Raw genomic sequence first — 21762 nt, 5'->3', positions numbered from 1 at the left:
GGAAAACAGTATTTAAAGTATTGTGATTCTGGAGAGTGGTATTAATTAGACATTTAATAAAAATGATGATTAACAGTAATTTGTCAAAATTCAGTCTAATAAGCTTTGCTACATGCACTGTTGTTTGTCTTTCTCCTGGAATTCTGCTCCCTTTCTGTTGAATTCTAATGACTCCTGTGTGTCCTTCCTCAGGAAAGGTAACATTATATGACTTCCTGAAAGTGTGACTACTTATGCTTTCATGGTCATAGAAACGGGAATGGCAACTGCTGTAGCCCTACAGCAGTAGACTACGCCTTCCCGCAAGGCAGGGGAGTTCTGAAAAGTGAGCTTTTCAAATACGGTGCACCATTTTGTTTTGTTGTGACAAATTTTACTTTTTTTTCCCAATGTTGAAGGAGATGGAAGAACACATGAGAAGCATGCTTCACCACAGAGAACTTGAAAACCTGAAGGGAAGGTATGTGAACAATCTTGCATGTTTCCTCTCTGTTCAGTTTGTATGTTACTCTCTAGGAGAACTCATGTCCTACTTTCTATAGAAGCTGAACTGCACAATTTATTTTTATAGATCACTTAGTTGCATGCCTGTTGATAAATCTGGTAATGAATGTGTTCTCTTAATGTTGAAAACTCAGGAGGCTGGCTAGCTGAAACAAATGATGTGGAAGAAGGTTCTCCTGTATTTCTTGGACTGCAGTAAAATAAAATTGAAACCCATGTTTTTTAGGTCTTGGCAGTTTCATGCTTGGTTTCTTGGAAGCACTAGAATTCTGCTTTTGACAGAATTATGTACACTGATATTTTCCTTTTAAAAATATATTTTTTAAAGTTTTCAATTATGTCAAAACAGTTGTTGATCTTTTAAGCCACTATGAGAAGATCTGTGTCTTGGATGTGAAGCCTGCATCTGTGCTTGCGTAACTGCCTTGTCCTCTGCCACCCTGGTCCAGTTGTTTGGTTAAGGGACCTAACCATGGTGGATGGTGTTTTCCTTCTGGCTTCCTTGGTTTTATTTGCAACCTTTGGAAAGCAGGAGGAGAGAGTTAAAGGGTATTCAGATATCATCCTGATAATATGGAATCAGGGTGTAAACAGAGTGCACCAGGGAAGGAAAATTGTAAACTACTTCTGTTTGCATGCTTTTTGTTCATGTAGCTTTTATTCTGTTTTGTGTGAGAGCAGCTGCTGGGGCTCTAGGCCCCTTTTTTAAATAGTTAACTGTTAAAGAAAGGCTGAGTGAAGTTAAGGCTCTAATCTATACTATGATAGATACTAATGCCAGTGTAGTTATGTTGTGCCAGGCTGAATTCTAGTAAAACTCTTGAACTGTTTTGTTTCATAATGTTTCAAAACTGGAGGAAGTTAGAAACTTATTTCTCTTCAGTAACTCTATATATGCAAATCTATGCATAGCCGCAGAAAAGTGTCCACGTTGGGAGTACAGGATTGTATTACATACATGCCACAGATGAAGACATTTGTTTGAGCCAGCTGTTTAGTATTTGTTGTAGTTTTTGTTGTCGGCAGCTGGCAACTAAGTGCTAGACAGCTGCTTGCTCACCCTTCCTGTTCCCCTGCAGCGGGATGAGGAGGAAAAATGAATGGAAGGGGTAACTCATAGTTTGAGATAAAGGCAATTTAATAAGGCAACCAAGTAAATACTAATACTACTAATGATAATAATGAATATGCGAAGTATATACCCTACAATTTTTCTCACCACCCAACGACTGATTCTCAGCCAGTCCCCAAGTAGCGATCGCTGAACCCCGAAATCACGAATTTCACAAAATTCCCGAAAAAGTTCCAACCTCTGGTCAAGAGAGAACTGGAACTCATGGAAATGAGAAGAGCAGATTGCCCCCCGCCAGTACCTAAAGTATGGAATGTTTCCACTGGCCAGCTTGGGCTAACTGTCTGGCTGTGCTCCCTCCCAGCTCCTGCACACCTGCTCAGTAGCTGAACGTGCAAAACCAGAAAAAGTCCTTGATTTCATAGCAACAAGTGAAAACATCAGTGTTATCAACATTTTTCTGGTACTAAATCCAAAACACAGCAGCTACTGGCAGGACAATTAACTCTATCCCAGCCAAAACCAGGACAGTATTTTATACTACTGCTGTGTATAATTGCGAAGTATTGCTGTAGTTTGTCTAAATCAGCACCTTAAAATGTTTTTAAGTTAAGACTTCCAGAAAATCTGTAGCATACGTGTATTCCCACTTGTATCTTCTAACATTTCAAATTCTCTCTCTAAAATAAAAATAACCCTTATTGCAGGACAATAAGTAAAAAGATACTATTTACCTTGAAGTGCATATTAACTGTCAGTAAATAACCTCTGGTGTCTGATTTCTACTTCCATTTAATATTTGGTTAATTTGTCTGGGGCTTCACAGTAGGTTAGTAAACTGTGAAAAGAATTTCCATCTTCAGTATCTCCATCATCAGCCTGTCTTTAGACAGGGGTTGTGGGGACTATCAAAATGATAAAATATATCAAAAGAAAATTAAATAATCTTTCCCTCTTGAAATTAATTATGTTTTAGTGGGATTCAGAAAATCTTCAGGTTGTCCAGATTAACAAAGTTTTTCTTGTATCACAGTGAGAAAATGTACAAAAGCAGCTTTTTGGAAGCTATTTCATTTTTTTTCAAGTAAAAATTGCTTTGTAGAAAAGATGGAAGGCATAAAAATGATAAATTCCTCACATTCCCCACCCTGTTTTTTTTTTCTTCTGCCATTGCCATCCCTTGCTCAGCCCTGCATTTCTTGTTTTTTTTTTTTTTTTTTTTGTTGTTCTGAATTCAGCTACTTACTTAAAAAGAAAAGAAAATAAACCCCAGAAAACCCAGATAATTTTTTTTTCTTCTCTGCTGTGCCCCACATAACTGGGCCTTGGGAGCTAGGAACATTCTGAAAATGTGCCTGGGATCAAGCGCATCATGCTATTCAATATCTGTCCTGTTGGGCCTGAAGAGGATTTGTTCTGCTGTTGAACAGCTGGGAAGAGATTATTCAGAAACCAGAATGTCCTCTGCACCAGAAGCTGACTTAGGGCTTCTGGTCAGCTAACTTGTAGAGCATTTCTGTTCTGGACTTTCTTCCTACAATGATTCCAAGATCAGCTTAAAATTTCATTGTTTTTGGCATCTTATTTCTGGTCTTCCAAGTTTTTTTGTTTGTGTTTTTTTTATTAGTTTATGACTCTAGAAGGTAACAGAAATTTATAGGAGTTATATATTGTGTCCACAGTGGTTTACAAGTGATCTGACAATTCTTGGCTTTCCATTTCCATAAGATTGAAATTAAGTTGAGTCTGTTTTATCATCATTACATTTTCTATTACTAAGGTAAATGTCTTTATTAATTCTTTCGGAAGAATGCATGAAAGATAATTGTCCTCCAAATGAAAAATGAATTTTTCACTGTGCAGCAGCAGCCTTGTTTTCCCCTGGGCCTCTCCTTCTTCCTCTCATTTAAGTTTAGTAGAAGTATTTTAGGAGTCTTGAAGCCTTGTAAAGCAAAATGTGCTCCAAATAGAGTATGTGAAGCACAAGCAACAGCCTCGTGAATGCAGTTGAGCTGTGTAACAGAGGATAATACCATCAAAGTGTATAGTATCAGGTCTTACTACCCTCAAATTTAACATCCAACTAGAAGTAATTTTTTAGACTTCCTGTAGGAAAGAGGTAAAGGAAATGCACACATTGGTTCACACTTTTCTCCGTTTAAAGTTAACTTAGTAATCTCAAGGGCTAGAATAATTCTCTGAAACATTTTAAGACTTTTCTCCTCTGCTTGAAGTCTTACTCCCTGTGATATATAAGGAGAATTGGATGTCAAGTACAAAGCTTTAGTGTTTTGTTGTTGTTTTGTTTTTGTCTTTTTTAATTCAAAGTGAGTCTGCCATCTGAAGTACACATCCCGTAAATAAAGCCCTTCGGTGTTTTCATACTAAGAATACTTTTGTCATGTTTATTTCAAGCTGCTTTTGGCCTTCTTGTTGAACAACTAAGATTGTGTGCTCTTCCTGTATGGTAGGCAGTTATTTGCAGTGACCTATGCTCTCAAGCATTTTCTGACTTTTTTTAACTGGTGAACATATTTTCCTTGTTTAGTTTATTATTAACAATGTATTTCCTTAACAGTAGAGTATTGCAAGGATTTGTCAGGAGAACAAATAAAGTATTTTTAGAAATCTGAATTTCTTAAAAAAAAAAAGGGGGGGGGGTGTGAAATGTTGTAACCTTAATCCAGTATTCACTATTAGCTGAAATATGAGTAAAGCCATTTGTCTGACACAGCTGTCAACTTCCTCCAGCTGGAATGATTTCTGTATTTTTTAAGATAAGTCCTCTAAAGCAGAAAGCAGACCTCATGCACACTTGAACCAAATAAAGTACAGTGAACTGAAGACACCCTCCCATCCACTCACTGTGCTGTGGAGTCTTTGGATTCCGGGTGGCAGTCTCAGCTGTCCCAGTTTAGGTTATGTTGTATCAGGATTGGCTGTATCCATGTACTGTCTCCTCCCTTTTCTAAATTTCACAGAGGGAAGGCTCAAGTCAAGGATTAAATGTAGAAGCTGTCACCAGGCTTCCCCAGTGCAGCTGGCACCATGGAACGGCTTCAGAGCAGCTCCTGCTAGCTCTGTAAGCCTTCCACTGTGCCTCTTCGCTCACTATGTTTCCTCTGAAAAGATTTTGAGTACAACAATTCAAGAAGAATTCCTCCTCCCAGTTAACACAGCTTTATTACCAAGTCTTTTACCTCTTGATTGTTGGAAAAATATCTTTTAAAAACTGACCATCAAAAAACTAGACCTTGAAAGAAAAAGCCAGAGAATTCAAGTAACTTAAATATACTGAGCAAAACCTAGTTGCCTTGAATGCAAGCACATTCAGAGGAAACAAAGTAAGACCAGAGATACCTGCCATGCCTGTTGGCAGAGTTGAAAGTCCACCCTCTGCCTCTCTTCCTAGGGACAGCAACCATGAGTGCCGGGTGTGCAGGGTGACACTGGTGGGTTTGTCAGCATATGCCAAGCACATTTCTAGCCAGCTTCACAAAGACAATGTTGATGCCCATGACAGAAAAGAGGAAGAGAAAGAAGAGGCAGAAGAAGATTACCTTGACAAAGAAATCCTTCAACTAATCAAGCAAAGGAAGGAACCGAACTGGTGAGTCTTCCTTTCTTCTCTTAGGTCACAAAATTGCTTTTAACACTTGGGATACGCTGCTAAGGCTTGGGTGCTTGTGAGATGTAGAGTGCCTGTAGCCAATGTACTTGTTACGAGCAGAATCCAGGAGACCTACGTGGATATTGTAGTTCAACATGTAAATGTGATTCTGCTGAATGTTCTTATTCTGTTATCTACTACTAGTGAAGAAGTACAACTATTCTCCATTATGGATAAAAAAAAGTCCCCAGTGTGGAATCTTGTGTTTTGAGAGCCCTAATGTTTTTATTTTAATATTTTATACGCATTTAACTGAAAGGCTTAATACATGTGACAGTAGTGCTAATATTGTTTGAGGCAGAGGGTGTCTATAGGAACCTGGCCTTTTAGAAACTGTTGCTGAATATGCTTTGTTGTAAAGCTTTAATCTGTCTATTTTTAAAATGAATTGGATTGTTGTGTCAATGTCACACTGAAATCCCATAATCCTTGAATGAAATTTCTTACCTGTTTTATCTTACTGCTTACCATTAGCTAAACATAATTCTACTACAGAGAGTGAGAAGTGTTGCCTTTTATCTTCCGCATGACTCTGCAAGTGTGCATTGCTAATATGGTGTTACAGTTGGGAATATATTGTTTGAATAAATTTATGGCATGGCAATGGTATTAAAGGAATATACGATTTTTTTGAAAGAACCTCTTGCTTGTTGTAGCTAGAAATTTCAGTTAGTGTCTCCAAGTGACAAATCTATGGAGATTATTTGGCTTTAACACCATTCCGTCATACTGTACTGCATGATGGTTGTGTTTTCATATTGCTCAATGTAGGTGGCAACAGTGCCACTTTTCCTGGTTTTATGGTAAAGGAGTAATGCTGTCAGTGCAGTGGTATTCTGAGGCAACTAAAATCTTATAAAATCTCATAAAATCTCTCTCTACTGGATGCCAGCGTGGAGGTGGGGGAAAAGAATGTACATGGATTAAGTTACTTATACAGCAAAATTGTTTCCATTAGATCGTAATCTAGTTGAGTCAGCTCCTAGAATTTACAATATGACTTAGACATCCTTTCTTTGAATTCTTGTCTTAGAGCTCTCTATCTCATGCAGTAGGCCACTTCCCATTAGAGGGTAATTATTTATGCATCTTTTAGCAAAACTGGAATGTGTTGACAACTTAAAAGGTGGTACAATATAAATTCTCAGTTTACTCAAATCAATTGTTTTTGAGCAGTAGTGGGAAAGCTTCCTGTCATGCATGTCCAGGGATCTAGAATGAAGTATTCCTGTAGTGTCACAAAGAAGCATTTCTGTAATCAGTTTTTGGGAGAACTTTTAATAAAAGCTCCTCATTTGGTAGAATAAATACTTAGAACGTTTAGACTGCTGACCCTGGGAATAGCTGTTGGTGTTGTAGCATTTATCTTTACATGTACATGTGATAATTTACCACGTGTTCATGATAAGTTGCCAACACAAGTGCTCTCCAAAGGGTAGTAGATAGTGCTTCTGGAAGGCTCATACAGACTCAGCATTGCATGCCGTGGTCTGTTTGAGTCTGTGGGTTAAAACAAGACAAAATATTTTTGTATCTGAGGTACAAGTTCTGTGGATGTTTTACATCTGTGTTTTAACTTAAGCTTTATAAACTGAGACATGATCTCAATTGTTTTCTCCAGTAAGTAGAATAACTGCTTTTCTCAGCCAAACTTTCCTCTATTTTATATCAATTCACAGTAGTTACGCCATCTAACAGCAACAGAATTGTGTTCAGAAAAAATAATTATCTCACTACTAATGAATTTTTTGTCTATCGAGATTACTCAAATTACAAAGATTATACAACAGAAATAAGCTTTCTTTTTGTTTCTATTAGTCTAATAACTAGTAAGTAGAAAGGAATATTCTCTTCTGAGTTAAACAGAAGTATTTAAGATCTGGTCTATTGAACTGTCCCTGCACCAAATCAGTTGTTCTTCTAAGAGCAATTTTGAAATACCATATTTAAGTAAAGGTACAACATTAGTTTTGAACGTCAAACACTACAGAAGCCTGAACAGTAAAGCAGCTAAGTTATATCTGTTTCTTCTGTTTCTTTTTATTATTTAAAAAAAAAAAGTTTTGTTCCCAGTGCAAATAAAATACATGAGGCTTGTATGCTATTGGATTTCAGTGGAATGGCATAAGAATTTAGGTATTTTCTCAATTGTTTTGCAGGCAAGTTGAACCAAGCTGTGCAAACCAAGAATTAGAATGTGATGATAGGAGATCACAGAGAAGGCGAGAAGAAAGAGCTAGTTACAAAGAAAGGGAAGCGTATGATCAGTCATCATGGCATCATCATAATACATCACAAAGGGACTGGAAGTGGGCAAAGGATGATTATATTAGTCCTAGACAGGGCAAATTTTCACACTCTCAGAAGAACCTTAGTATAAACAGGCACTCAGGTGGCCCAAGGGGACGCTCTGGGTGGCACCAAACTGTTTCAGGAAGCTCTTCAAATCGGCATAACTATGGGAATTCTGGAAAAGTTTGGCATGCAAGTGAGAGAGGAGGAGGAACATCAAATTGGCATCACAGTGTCAGGGAGAGAAATTCCACTTGGCACTTGGAAGGAAAAGGTCATTTTTCTAGCTGGAATTCCAAGAGTTATGGAGGAAACTGGAAATCTAGTCCTCACGGTGCACATGGCTGGAATTTTGGAAGCTCAGGAGATACATATTCGGTAGAGCCAATTAAATATAATAAGGAAAGATATGCATGGCAGCGGCAGGAGAAAGGCATTGATGTTCTGCCGTACAGAGATAGAAAAGATAGTGACTTGCTTGATTTTACTAGCGATAAACTTCCTTCTGAGGGGGCATTATATTTTGATACATTAAAGCAACCAGAAAGCAAAACTTCAAGAGCCAGTGGAAAAAGTAGCAGTCCTTCCAGAGATAAAATGCATCGTTGGACTCCTTACCCATCCCAGAAAGCTGCAGAGCAGCAACCACGGTCTGAAGATAATGTTTCTAAAACTCCAGATAATATGGATTCTGTATTTATGCCTCTTCCTGATTCATCAGTGATAGGAAACACTTGTAAAGCCAATGTTAGCCTTTCAAAACTTCAAAAACGGGAAGCATCTTCCCCTTCTAATGCAACCTCAGATCACCTTGATTCTTGCAAGGTAATGAAAGACTGTTCCAGTAGTGCAAAGCCTGACAAAGATGATGGCAGAAGTAACAGGATGCCATCACTGAAATCTCCTCTTCTGAATATCACAGATAGGAAGTTAACTTCCCCAAAGCAAGACACAAACAGTCTGTTAAAAAATGTCAAGCTTCTATTATCCTCAACTGGTGGCGAAGAGCAGAATCATTTGAATGCATTGAACTTGGAAACAAACAGCCTCTCCTCTTATTCATCAGAGCTGCGTGGTGCATGTGCTGGTAACTTACAAGACAACAAAAATGTGCTTTGTAGCAGTCTTGGAGAGCCTGTTAATAACGTAAGTGAAGGAGAGCAAAACTCCAAAGATGTTCAGTCAAACCATTCCTTGCAAAATGCTCCCTTAAGATCTTGCAAGGATACAGGTGACCAGAATGAGGAAGAAACTGGGAAAGCATTGCCAAAGAATGAGTTTAGATTAAATTCGTTAGAAGATGTGAGTGATGATGATTTAACAGAAATTGAGAAGTCAGAAGCAAGAGTTTCAAAGTTGGATTCTTCTGTTAGTTCTTATTTACCCTGTGACACTCCAGAAGTTAAACCTACCACCTCTGAAAAGGAAGATGATGAAAAGCTGACTGCTTCAAGTATTGCTTCTGCTGATCTAAAAGATTCTACATTTCAGATGGAATCCACAGTTTCTCCATCAAGTGGTCAGGACCATTTGCAAGTAGATTTAAAAACCTCAGAGGATGGAGAAGGGGATGAGGAACGTGTCAAGTCACATGATCACTTTGAAGTGGAAGGTTTTGAAAATCCTTCAGATCATGACCTCCAAAAAGGAGGAAGCCAGTCACTAGGCCTCCTTCCTGATTTAAGTAAGCTTGGCCTCCCTGCCTCTCTGCAAAGAGACCTGACACGACATATTAGTCTGAAGAGCAAAGTTGGGACACATCTTCCAGAGCCCAATCTCAATAACGCGCGGCGTATTCGGAATGTGAGCGGCCATCGGAGAAGTGAGACTGAGAAGGAGTCAGGGCTTAAACCCACCCTCAGGCAGATTCTTAGTGCTTCCCGGCGAAATGTAAACTGGGATCAAGTCATCCAGCAAGTAACCAAGAAGAAACAGGAACTTGGCAAAGGTTTACCGAGGTTGGTAGCTTTCAGATCTAACCGTGCCTCTGTGTGTGTTTGTTACGGGGGGAGGGTTGTTTTTCTCCGAATCTGAAATGAATTCCAGAATCCTAAAACTAAGTCTTCAGAATGAAGCTTGCTATACCACGATCTTTTGCACGTACAAGTAATTTTGAGTTTTTTATGATTGCTTGCTACTGTGGATGTCTATCCATAGATAAGTAATAGTAGTCTGCTGCTCAGAAAAGATTCTGATCAGTTCATAATTGTTGCTTGATATCTGAATATGGACACTAGCAATATATTTGCTTTTCAAGTTCTAGTAAGTGGAAGAATGTAAAAATGCAATCAGGATATGAACAATGCTGTGACAGTTGCTTATTTCTGCATTTATTCAGGACTACAAGAAATGCTTGCATTGCTGCAATCAGAATAAATGCTCCCCCTTCATTTGTTAGTCTTTTAATCTGATATGCAGTTTGGTTTTGTGTTTAGAGGAAGCAATTATAAAATATTTTTGAAACTTTATTTAAACCTGAAGATTTTGAAGTGTCTTGAAAAGTTACATATTTCCTTATTCCAAACTTGGTTTGGAATAACTATAGTAACATGATTTCCGACTTGGTTATCGTGCTGTCAGTTCTTAGCCACTAGATCTGATTTTGTGATACACAAAAGATACTCTATTGCCAGATGAGACAGAAAGTACAGCATACCAGTGTAATGTGTTGCCAGATCTCTTAAAGCAGTAATGTCCATCGGGCGGGGGGGAGGGGGTGGGGGCACAGCTTTTTTGTAGGTTTAACTGGCTTGTTATATGTGTATTTATTTTTCGTTTTATCTTGTTAAAGGTTTGGCATAGAAATGGTGCCTCTTGTTCAAAATGAGCAAGAGGGTCTAGAACTTGGTGAAGAATCTGATCTGTCTGCTCTGGAAGGATTCCAGTGGGAAGGGATTTCCTTAGCAGTGCCCGGCTCAGCCAGAAAACGTAGCTTTTCTGAAAGCAGTGTCATTGCAGACAGAAATCCTTCTGCTTATAGCTTCTTCAGTGAACAAGCTAAACCAAAAGAAAGTGGGCAAAGGCAAATAATTGCAGCCAGCCACTCACATCACATAACATCTGCGTATGAGGCAAGTGCTGACATTGAGGTTGACTTGAAACGGGAGACATCTTCTCGTCCTTTGTCGCCATTTGTGTCTGAAAGAACTGAGACTAGTGGAAGGACATACAGCCAACAGGCCACCTCTGAGGTCACAGGCCTCATGAAACTAGACCAGGAGAGCCCAGAGAAGAGAACACCTCTTCTTGAAAAACAAAATGTACTAGAAATCTCAGAAGAAAATCGTCCAGCTTCAAATAATGCTTCACTTCTTGCAGTATCTAGTAACATAGATGCAGCTACAGACAGTAGCTGCACATCTGGTACTGAGCAGAATGACAGCCAAGGAGTTGGAAAGAAACGAAGAGCAACTGGAGTAAGTGTGCAATTTTTTTCCAGCTTTGGTGTGCTAAAAAATGTTTTTGCTCTTGAATTTTTATTTGGTAACTGGCATGCTATGCTGCTAAATGAGAGCTATTCAGATATTTCTGTGGAAGTACTTGGTTTTGTAGCAAGGATCTTGGTGTTTCAAAACCTAAATGGAAGCTATAGTAGAAATAGAATATAGAAGCTGTAGTAGAAATTTGTTTTCCGTAGATGTTCCTGGTTTTATGGTCAAGCAAAGAAAGACAACCCTTTTTACAAAATTATATGTTTAAAATGATATACTTAAATCTGAATTTGTTTCACTGTCCTGTCTTGGACTTACCCAAAAGGGGGAAAAAAAAAAATTTCTGATCAAAATCCTCAAAATGATTTTGTTATATGCAGAAAGTGATAACTTTCATTCCTCACTGATTTAGTGCTCTAGACCTTCAGCTGAAAACATAGAGCAGAAATTCTGACCCAAGTGTGGTCTTAAACTTCTGAGCAAGTAGAAGGCTGTCGGCTTCTTTAGTATTTCTTCCTAGCTGAGATGAAAACATGGGCACTTACTTTGCTGTCCTCCCTCTTTTAAGGGCAGAAGGAAGGATGAGTTAAAAGAATGCAGAATTATTTTTATATTCTGCTCTGTGGATACAAGAAATGCTTGAAAAGAGAGTGAATATTTGACTGTTTGATTTAGGCAAAATTGGTCTTGTAACTTTTGTTAATAAATGATTTTACTTGCAGGAGGGATCTTCTCCTGAAATCCCTAGTCTAGAAAGAAAGAATAAGAGAAGAAAAATCAAAGGCAAAAAAGGTGAGTGGAGATCATACATACGTGCATCTGGTATAGAGGTTATAAATAGCTGGTAGTATAGAGGTTTTTAATAGCTGGTAGTATTTTGACTTGGCTAAAATGGTAGTTCCTGAACGTTACTTTGCTGCTGCTCTCAGGTCTGCACCACATTGTTTGAAGAGTCCCATCTTAATTTGTTGGAATTTATTTCTAAGAGAAAACTTTGTGCCTCCTTTCTGCCTGCAGTTCATGTTCTCGGTTGCACAGATGAGGCTTTTGCTTTCCCCTGCTCAGGGAAGAGAGGTTTGTTGCCTCTTTGGACAGAAGTTCTGAAGGTAGAAGCACCCTTTGCTCCCTTCTGAATTCAGTCATGCAGCTTTCCTTTTCTAATTCTGGGTGGTCTTACCAGAAAACTTGTACTCTTCACAGCGTGGGCTGTGCTCTATTTTTGACATCTCCAGCAATACTTTTTGTTTTTTGACTCGTCCTTCCCTGTCCGTAATGGAAATGAATGTGGAATGCCTCACTCCTTCCTCCTCTTGACCAAAGAAAACTCTTATTCTGCCATTAGGCAGGTCTTTCTCAAACATACCTAACACATCCACATCACCACTTATCAAAATTAGCCATGTGTAGTTTAGGGAGGATGTTCTCTTTAGGAACTAAATCATTGCATCACCATCTGGGAGCTTTGGGGTCCAGAAGATAGCTTTCAAATATTCCATTTCTCTCTTTTAAATTATTTATTTCTATTAAGAGGTTTTTGGAATGCAGGGCAATTAATATGGATCTTCTTGTGGGAACTAAAATTTCACTACTTGAAAAGGTGGGGTTTTTTATCATCCTCTGTCTTCAAGGAGTAGTGTCTGTTAGGGAGACCAGTAACACATTCCACTTAGTAAAATCTCTCTTTCCCATTGCTTTGCTTCAGCATCATTGTTATTGTAGTAAATCTACTAAAGGAAACTATAACCTGAATGAAACTAAGCAGTGCTCAAACTGAAACTTAATTTGCTTGGAGAATCTCTGTAATACTGGAAGACTTTAGCAAGGAGTATGGGAGGATCTTTTACTGAGTACAGTGCTCAGAGAGTCTTTCTCAAGAGACTGCAAATGTGAGTCTCATGGCCCCAAATCATCCTGGATAGTAAATGATTTTTTATATCATTGGGTTCTTTTTCTCTTAAGCTGCCTTTCCTTGGCCTCTGGATTAACTGAAAAATTTAAATCTTGTTTAGCTTAAATTTGCCTTTTTGATTACTTTAATGGAAAGTATGTATTTGTACTTCATGTACATGTGTACTTCAACAAAAAATCTTTATGGAAGAGAATGGCTTTGTTCAACTAAACTAAATCAGTGCTGGCAAAGCTATGATGGAAATAAAGTTAGGAGAGTCAAGGCTGGGATCCTGTAAAGAGGTATACTTGGATTCTGCTGCTTTTTCGTGTAGATGTGACTATTCCTGTGTGTAGATATTCCTTTTCAACTTCTTGTGTGACTGTTGATGCTTGACTTAATTTATGTGATTTTTACGTGCTGGGGTGGCAGTATTTATCGAGAGATCATGTGTAATGTATTTTAGTGTATTGTCAAGTACAACTGTACTCTACATTTTGTTTCTTTTTTCAGAACGTTCTCAGGTAGACCAACTGTTGGCTATTTCGCTGAGGGAAGAAGAGTTAAGCAAGTCCCTGCATAGCGTGGACAGCAATCTTTTACAGGCGAGGGCTGCCCTGCAGGCTGCGTATGTTGAGGTTCAACGGTTCCTTGTATTAAAGCAACAGGTAATAGTGGGCTTTTGAGACTGTCTGAACTAGAAGTTAACAGCCTGAAAAACTGCCTTAAGTAGGGCTGAGTTAAACCACAACTGTTTTGCAGGTAACCATGGAAATGAGTACGCTGAGAAGTCAGAGAATCCAGATCTTGCAGGGGCTACAAGGTATGAGATACCATAAAACTACAACAGTGGAATGCTGACTCATAGTCTTTGAACTCAGTATCTTGTAAAAATGGCATTTAACTTGAATTCATGCATTTAAGATGTGGAATGAAATTGTAGGCTTTCATATTGAAGTCTTTGTTGTTCAAGTGTGATCTGTTGTCTTTGATAGTACCATCTAGTGGCTTTTTTATAAATTTTTCTTATCTGTGTGTCCGCAAGAAATGAGCTCTTGGCGCCCCTAAATTTTGTCGTAAAATATGAACGTTTTTGTTGCAATTTTTTTTTCCTCTCGTCTTTTGCCAGTAGAAACATATGAACCTTCTGAACTGTCAGAGCAACTTTCCTGCAGTGTCGTAAGTGAAAGAAGAAGTAGCAAATCTCAGATGGCAGCTGACTTAATTCCTGCAGGCTCCTTCCTGCCCCTTTTGGACACTTTGTCTGCTTCCACACCTCATCTGGGAGCTTCTGTTCATGTAAACATGCTGTCACCATTCCAGTCTTCTGGCATCACACCTACTGCTCCTCCTGACTCCTCAATACAAGTTAAACGAGAACCTGCATCTCCAAAAGGCTCAGAAGAAAATGTAAATTCTGTACTCCAGAGCTCTCCATGTGCTACACGAGTGGAAGAGGTGGATCAGAAGGGTGGTATGTGTGGCTTCTCTTTGTTTTAGGAGAACTAGCATTAGGAACATCAGGAATTCCCGACACTACACCACCCACACCCCCACACCCCCCACCCCCCCGGAAGAATGTAAGCCTCAAACCTGCAGCCTGTTGTGCAGGGGTGAACTCCTATTAACTTATGTGGGACTTTGTCAACTTAATAGTCTTAGAAGCTGGAACCTTCTTTACAACACATCCATTAACACATTGCTAAGCACGTGCAGATTGTAGTCATATCCACCTACATGTTTTTAGTTTTACTTTAAAAATAGAACAAGCATGAATTTGCAGGTGACATCCTCTCAGAATAATGTAGTTAATAAAAAAACCCCAAAACCTTAAAACTACCCCTGTAATTTTCGTCTTCTGCTCTGCATCATTTAATGGGCACTGGTAGCTGAAAATCTACCTCCAAATGAAAAATGCATGCCTGAACATCTCTTTTTAAAAAAATAAGGCTAACAACATTAAGAGCATTCGGTGTTCTTGGGCCCTGCTGCATAAGCACAAAGACTATAATTTCTGATATTAAAAATAACAATCTGTCTTTTCCCCCTCTCCATCCCTCCAAATCCCACTGATCTGGAGATCCTGGTTAGATTTAATAACATCATTCAAAATTCTTGCTATCTTATTTGTGATTTCAGTAAACAATTTACTGTAAAGAAGGATGTTAGGCACTGTTCATTGATGTGAGAGAAGTGGGAGTGAGTAGGGGAGAGCTACCAATGAAGCTTTGTGTTCACTTATGTCTGGAGGAGAAACCACTCAATTAACTGCACTGCTAGTGTGAGAGCTAATGCTTCAGAAAATTAAAATCTTAATGGCTATAGTTGAAATTGCTAACTCTTCATTTAGGCAGTTGAAAACCCTTAAAACTCATGTGTTGTAGTCTGTGGTCAAAGGCTTAAATGCTATTGATACCTTCCACTGCAACTTGCTACTGGGACTGAAGGTACAAACTGAAGTTTAAAAGCTCAGTCATCCTTTACTTTCCTAAGAGCCTGTGAAGTCAAGCAGGGCAACTCTAATGAAAGTTGTTTGTCTGCCATAACTCTGTCACTTACCCATACCCTTAGATAATTTGAGATAAAGATTCATAAGTGAGATCCTTGTTACAGATTAATATAGCCAACACAATTTTTTTCCATTCAGCTGAAGTGGAAAATACTATTGGAAAAAGCCATGCTGTTCTACTTTCATAAGCATAATTTTTTTTCTCAAGCACAAGAGAAGTGTTGGCTGCATTGAAGCTTAGACTTCTGTAAATACAAGAATTTGAAGTTGGTTTTTTTTTTACCTTTTTGCAGCTTGCTTCAGATGTAGAATTCTGTATAAATAGTGCTCTTTGTGCTCTTTTAGTCGCCATTGCATTTCCTGTATTCCACTGTGTTACATTACATGACTGTAGTATTGCAGAAGAATCAGCTTTGTGTTTGTGTTGTTAAGACTTAGCTTGTAGGAAACCATTACCTTCCCTTCTCTTTCCCATTTTTATTGGCATATGCCATTCTGTATTTTTAAACATCAATGAAGAGAGGTGTCAATTTTTTTTAATGTTGGAGTTGCAAAATTCATAATAAAGATTAGTGGTTACTAGCTGCAGAGGCATAAAATGTCTCGCTTGCAGAATCTTCAGAGTTTAGTGATGTCTATGCAGGCACAACAGCAGCCAAAGAGGTTTTCCAGTTTTTTCTCATAAAGGTGAACCTTCAGTGTATAGCTGTATTTGTTACTTAAATAGTTGCTTTTAAAATGTCTTCATCACATTAGCATATTTGTCAGTTTCCTAAAAACTTTTTTTTTACATACTAAAAGCAAAAATGTTCTTTTGATGTTTGCTTGTCAGATGAATGTGATTTTGGTATTGATGAACTTCTGTATGTGCTACATTTAAAATGAGTGTCTGCCATCAAATGAATTTGGTAATTTGTGGGGTATTTACCACCAGGTATATTCTGTAATTTGGGAGAGATAAATTGTCTCTGGGGGAAGACTGTCTGCTTTTTGGAGGCTGAACATCTGGCTTGTCAGCTTCCCTAGGAAGTCAGCTGAGCCTTGCTTTGAAGGATTGCATTTGCTTTGCCCGAACTACCAGCAATCTCTCCCACCTGCGAGTGATTCTGTTTTCTTGCACTACCATGGTGATTTCCTACTTCCTTTTCTAACACCTGCAGTGCTCGAAGTGCTGAGAATTAATAATTTTTGGTTTTAGAAATTTCAATTTAAGTTGCTGGTTACTCTTATTTTCCTGTTTGTTTTGTTTTTAAGTTACCAAGTTCCTTCCCTTCCTTAATACCAGTCCTATGGCAGCGGTGACAGCTGTAAGGGAGCGTACAGGGAAGGGTGGTAGCATCTTAAGCTGACAACGTAGGCTTCACGTAAGGTTGTTTGTCAGAACTTTAAAAGCATATAGTCAGCCAGCAACTTGAATGATGTGCCCCATTCCTTTGCTTCTGGGTACACAGATAAATGTTTTATTCCCTAGCTATGTTTTTTAAAGGCTGGATGGTGGACTGAAATAGCAGATCTGCACATGCGCATAGCTTTCAATCTGCAGGAATATGTACTTTACATGCTCAATTAAGTAAAAACAAAAAAATGCAGGGAAAGAGATTTTGCATAAATATTTATTGCTGTACAGATTCAATATAACACTAGTCTCTTTTCTTCAGAAGAGACCAACCAGAAATCTTCAGTGTATCCAGTTATCTCTGCAACCATATCTCGATCAGAGCTGGCAGCTTGTTTCCAACACGCTAATCAAGACATTCACAAGCCTGCTGCGGACAGGGGAAAGGATGGACTTCCCGAGAACCCTTCTTCTCATTCACTGTCTGTTTTCAGTAGGAGAGAAGCAAATGATACAATGACTGAAAGGTTTTTACTGGATCAGTGTAGCACTTCTGTTCCAAAGCATTCAGTCCTTCTAGAAATGCCAATGGATAGAACGCCCAAATTGTCAGCAGAACCATCCAAGCAGCAGATGGCAACCACTGTAGTCCCAGCAGAAAAAGGGAACAGGAGAAGGAGAAAGTTAAGGAAGAAGAAAACTCTGAGGGCAGCCCACGTGCCAGAGAACAGTGATACTGAACAGGATATAATTGACTCTAAGCCTGTCCGGAAAGCCAAGGGTGGAAAGGTTCCTAAAGGAGAAAAAGTTACTACGTCCACTACTCCAAGAAAGGAGGATGGAACTCCTGCTCAAACAGCAAGAAACAAAAATGAGAATGACAGTGATGCTTCTCTGGAACTAGTGGAAGTTCCAGCACCCCAGTGTGAGGTGGTTGATGTAGGTTCATCAGAGTCAGGAGATGAGAAACCAGACAGTCCATCAAAGAGGGATTCACACAGCTCTGTGGATCAAACAGTCCTAGAGGCGTCTTGCTCTGGTTATGATGAAGTGAGCTCTACCAGTGAGATTGGCACAAGTTGTAGGGATGATGGGAAAAGAAGGTGAGATTATTGTAGATCTCTCAAAAGCATTATACAATATTCATAAGAAGCCTCTCTTCCCCTTCCTCTCCTCCTCCTATTCCCTCCCCCCACACCGCCCTGCCAGAAACTCTTACAACATCAGTAACTTTTAATTTCATTCAGGAGTGAAATAAGAGGGAAAATGAAAATGGAATTTGCTTTTTTGGTCCAACAAATGAACGTGTCTTGTTACCTACTAATTGCTCTAATACAGGAACAGGGTTGCCCTCCACAGAAAGTTTGTTTTTGAGCTTATCAGTCACAGCCTATTTTCTACTTGTATTCTAGAATATTACACCAGTATTTTGTCTGAAAATGAACATGCAAAGTCCAATCTCACTACTCTTTATTTCCCTTACAGTGTGGCTGAGACGCAGACTTGCATATCATCACTAAGAGGATCAAAGAACTCATCAGGTATATCTTTTAAGCTTTTCTTCTGATACTTTGTGTATACTGTCTTGCAGGGCTTTGAGTTAAGGCCCGATCAAACTGCTTCCAGAGGGGGATTTTTCCCCTGAAGATAAAATCCTGCACTAAAAACTGAAGTCGGAGATGATGCATACTCACTTGTGTCATCTCTCATTGAATGCTTTGGGCCTTGACCCCCTCCACAGCCCCCCGCCCCCTCCTACAGGAACACTTTTGCTCTACGGTCTCTGTAGAGCTGTAAGACAATAATACAATCCTTTTCCTATTTTAGAGGTCTTTCTGGACTTAACATCATATAAAGGTCTTTCTGGCATTTTATATTGCCTTCTGCTGCTTACAGGCTGTATTTGGGACCCACAATGTAATCTGACTTTAAGGTGTTGAGCCCATGAAATAGTTCTGCTGTTTGGTAGTACAAACAACAGTAGTGTGTTTGCTTGAGTGTGTTGCCATAATCAGAGCACTTGTGTCTCTGTCCTACAGAAGTGTCTTCGGAGCCAGGTGAGGATGAGGAGCCTACAGAGGGAAACTTTGAGGGACACCTGGCTGCAGTGAATGCTATTCAGATTTTTGGGAATTTGTTATATACCTGCTCAGCAGACAAAACTGTTTGTGCCTACAATCTGGTTGTAAGTAAGGTTGAGGGGATGGTGTTATGATAATTGCAGTCAATAAGGTTGCAGTTCTGGTTTTGTGAAGCCTTACTATGTAGTTAAGGAAGCAGCTGCTTTTTCACGCACTTAATTTTTTAAATTCTATTCTTTTCTTCAGACCTCTTTTCTCCCCCTCCTGAACCTGTTCTCCCTATGAGAGGGGTAAGAGGAGAGAGATTACTGCATGTGACCTGCTTTTGTTATCTGTCCTACCCTACTCTGTAAGGTGCAGATCGCCCTGTCAACTAAAGACATAGGCCCTTATGTTGACAGACCCTATGCTTTCCTTTTTAGAGCAGGAAGTGTGTGGCCATCTTTGAAGGACATACTTCAAAAGTGAACTGCCTCCTCGTCACTCAGACAAATGGGAAGAATGCTGCACTCTACACTGGCTCCAGTGACCACACTATCAACTGTTACAATATCAAGGTACTAAAACTCTGTGTTGAGTAACATGTACAGCTTTTTTATGTGAGTGCAATTATAAATGAAAAAAGCCTTTTAAACTCATATGAGCCCCACTTCATACCTCATTAGAGTGGAATGGGGGGGAAAAATCTAACAGCAAACCGTGAAGTGATTTACTACCCTAATCTTTTGGCTAGCCTTTCAACAGAGTGTTTGCTAGAATAGCACAAACGTTGGGAATACCAAAGTGCAGGGTGGTTGTCTGGCCATGAATATTGTATTTGTCTTGCTGTATTTCTGACTTCATTGCTTATGGAAGGCACTGCCTCTCTTTTCAGAGAATACAGGTATCTGGTGTTCTGAGGGCAGGTGGAAGAGCAGACTGAGATTTCCTGAAGCTGGATTTTTAAGGATAAATGACAAGAAGGCTTGTCCAACCTGTGGCTTGGTGGACTAGAAAGCAAATATCTGCTTCAAGGGGCAAACTACCACAGGTTTTGGACTCTTAAGCTGATGATTCATGGCACTTCCCTTTGGGGGACTTCATGAGGATTCCTCAAACTTAAGCGTTAATAGGGTGTTTTTCATATATATGTAGTCTGTAGTCTAAAATTCTATACATTGGAGATTGTGACTATAGAGCAAGGCTTTTAGTCTTATAACTGTTGCTGAAGTACAGTAGAGTCTCAAAGACGGAAGTGAGCTGATTTACAACCAGTGTCAAAATGCCATGTGACACTGGACTTTCAGATGTTTTACTCCAGCTGTGTTGGCTCCAAAAGTTCAGCTTGTAGGTGAAAATCATCATTGACTTCAGGCTTTTTTCCCTGAATTGTTTTCAGTTAATGACAAACTTTAAATACTTCTTTCTATTGCCAGACCAGAGAGTGCATGGAACAGTTTAAATTGGAAGATCGAGTGCTCTGTTTACACAGTAGATGGCGGATCCTTTATGCAGGCCTTGCAAATGGCAGTGTGGTTACTTTCAGCATAAAGGTTAGTTTGTTTAAGTATTTGCAGATAAAAGCCTGTTGCAATGCTGTTTCTCTCCACTTTGTGTTTATTTCCATGCTTTCTCTTGAGTAGTAAGTGTATTTGTAATTAAAGTATTTTGGTATAAATGGTCACTATTGACCCCTTTTTGTCCCTTATTTTCTCAGCGTATGAAGCTGCCCCGTGTCCCCTTCCCTCTGGTTACCTTTCTTGTACCTGCTGTATTGTTGTCACATTTTTCCTTAAGGTTCCACCTGGCCTAGCAGTCATGTGTCATGAGAGTTTTCTGACACAGTTGATTATTTGTGAACCCTTCTTTCTTGCCCATAAAAGTAGTGTGAGAGATGTTAATGTGTTGCTGGTTTTGCCTGCTCCGTTTGCAGTTGTAGAAGCGACTCATTCACATGGTTTTCTGGCAAGGAGGCTTAATCAGCAGTTCCCAGGATATTTAAAAGTGAATAAAAATTATTTAAATAAATTATTTTTCTGATTATTCTTTTCATGGATCCTAGGCTAATTTCTCAAATTTATCCTTAGAAATTTATCCTGTTTTGCATTTTTCTCATAATGCTATTTTCTCTTATTGTTCTAACTCAGAAAGAGGATTTACTGGACCTTTGCTAAATAATGAAATGTTCTTTTAAAAGAAGACAGAAAATCAAAGCCCAGTGTAAGGAGTTATTTCCCTTGAAAACTTAGTTGTTGAGATGCAACTCTTACACTGCTGAAATGGTGTGTTACTAGACTGAAATCAGGTGCTATAACAACTACAACACAAAAAGGACTCCGTGATCTAGCAAAGTTTTAATTCTTAAACACCATTTTTTCCTCCCACAACAGAACAACAAGCAGGTTGATACCTTTGAATGCCATGGCCCCAGAGCAGTGAGCTGTCTAGCCACAGCTCAGGAAGGAGCGCGCAAGTTGTTGTTGGTGGGCTCCTACGACTGTACCATCAGCGTGCGAGATGCGCGGAACGGGCTGCTTCTCAGAACCCTGGAAGGTCACAGCAAGACTATACTCTGCATGAAGGCAAGTGTCTCTGAAAATATGTTTTTGACAAAGAATGCTTAAAATTCTGTGTTTTTTCCTTTCCTTCCTGATCTAATAGTGAGCAGATTGTGATAGGAAATAGAGCATTTTTCTATTTTAAATTATAAAAACTGAGTAATTTGATAGGAAAATTGTCTCTGGCTGGCTGCCATATCTCATGTTCCCAGGTAAACGATTGGGGGGGTGTATGTAGGAAGCGTGTTTATTTCATGATGTTAGGAGATTCCAGGAATCCTGAGATGCGAGTTTGCCAGCAGAGGGAAAGCTGGGGGAAAGATGAAGCTAGTTTTCACATACCCTGATTGTACAAACCTCAGAGAAAACTGGAAAAAATGCAGCTCTAGAGAAGTATTCTTTTTTAATAGAAGAATCGTTATCACTTATTTACATGTTTCTG

The 21762-nt window shown here is 39.2% G+C and overlaps 1 protein-coding gene across 4 annotated transcripts in view; it reads left to right on the top strand.

Annotated features, from left to right (window-relative positions):
• ZNF106 (zinc finger protein 106) overlaps positions 1–21762 on the top strand; it is a 42503-nt gene that overhangs the window by 9666 nt on the left and 11075 nt on the right. For 2 of the 4 annotated variants that reach the window (XM_075425201.1, XM_075425203.1), the window contains exons 3-16: positions 399–460; positions 4989–5186; positions 7406–9496; positions 10330–10954; positions 11692–11761; positions 13371–13525; positions 13620–13680; positions 13987–14331; positions 17025–17805; positions 18188–18243; positions 18742–18887; positions 19206–19340; positions 20199–20315; positions 21153–21344. In XM_075425201.1, the coding sequence (XP_075281316.1) occupies positions 399–460; positions 4989–5186; positions 7406–9496; positions 10330–10954; positions 11692–11761; positions 13371–13525; positions 13620–13680; positions 13987–14331; positions 17025–17805; positions 18188–18243; positions 18742–18887; positions 19206–19340; positions 20199–20315; positions 21153–21344 (5034 nt within the window). The remainder of the gene's footprint in view (positions 1–398; positions 461–4988; positions 5187–7405; positions 9497–10329; positions 10955–11691; positions 11762–13370; positions 13526–13619; positions 13681–13986; positions 14332–17024; positions 17806–18187; positions 18244–18741; positions 18888–19205; positions 19341–20198; positions 20316–21152; positions 21345–21762) is intronic. The other 2 variants (XM_075425204.1, XM_075425205.1) reach the window with 2 other exon arrangements.

This window comes from Opisthocomus hoazin, chromosome 7 (genome assembly GCF_030867145.1).
Source record: "Opisthocomus hoazin isolate bOpiHoa1 chromosome 7, bOpiHoa1.hap1, whole genome shotgun sequence".
Lineage (NCBI taxonomy): Eukaryota > Metazoa > Chordata > Aves > Opisthocomiformes > Opisthocomidae > Opisthocomus > Opisthocomus hoazin.
The sequence above is the reverse complement of the archived record's forward strand: the minus strand, read 5'-3'. Positions and strand labels throughout refer to the sequence as shown.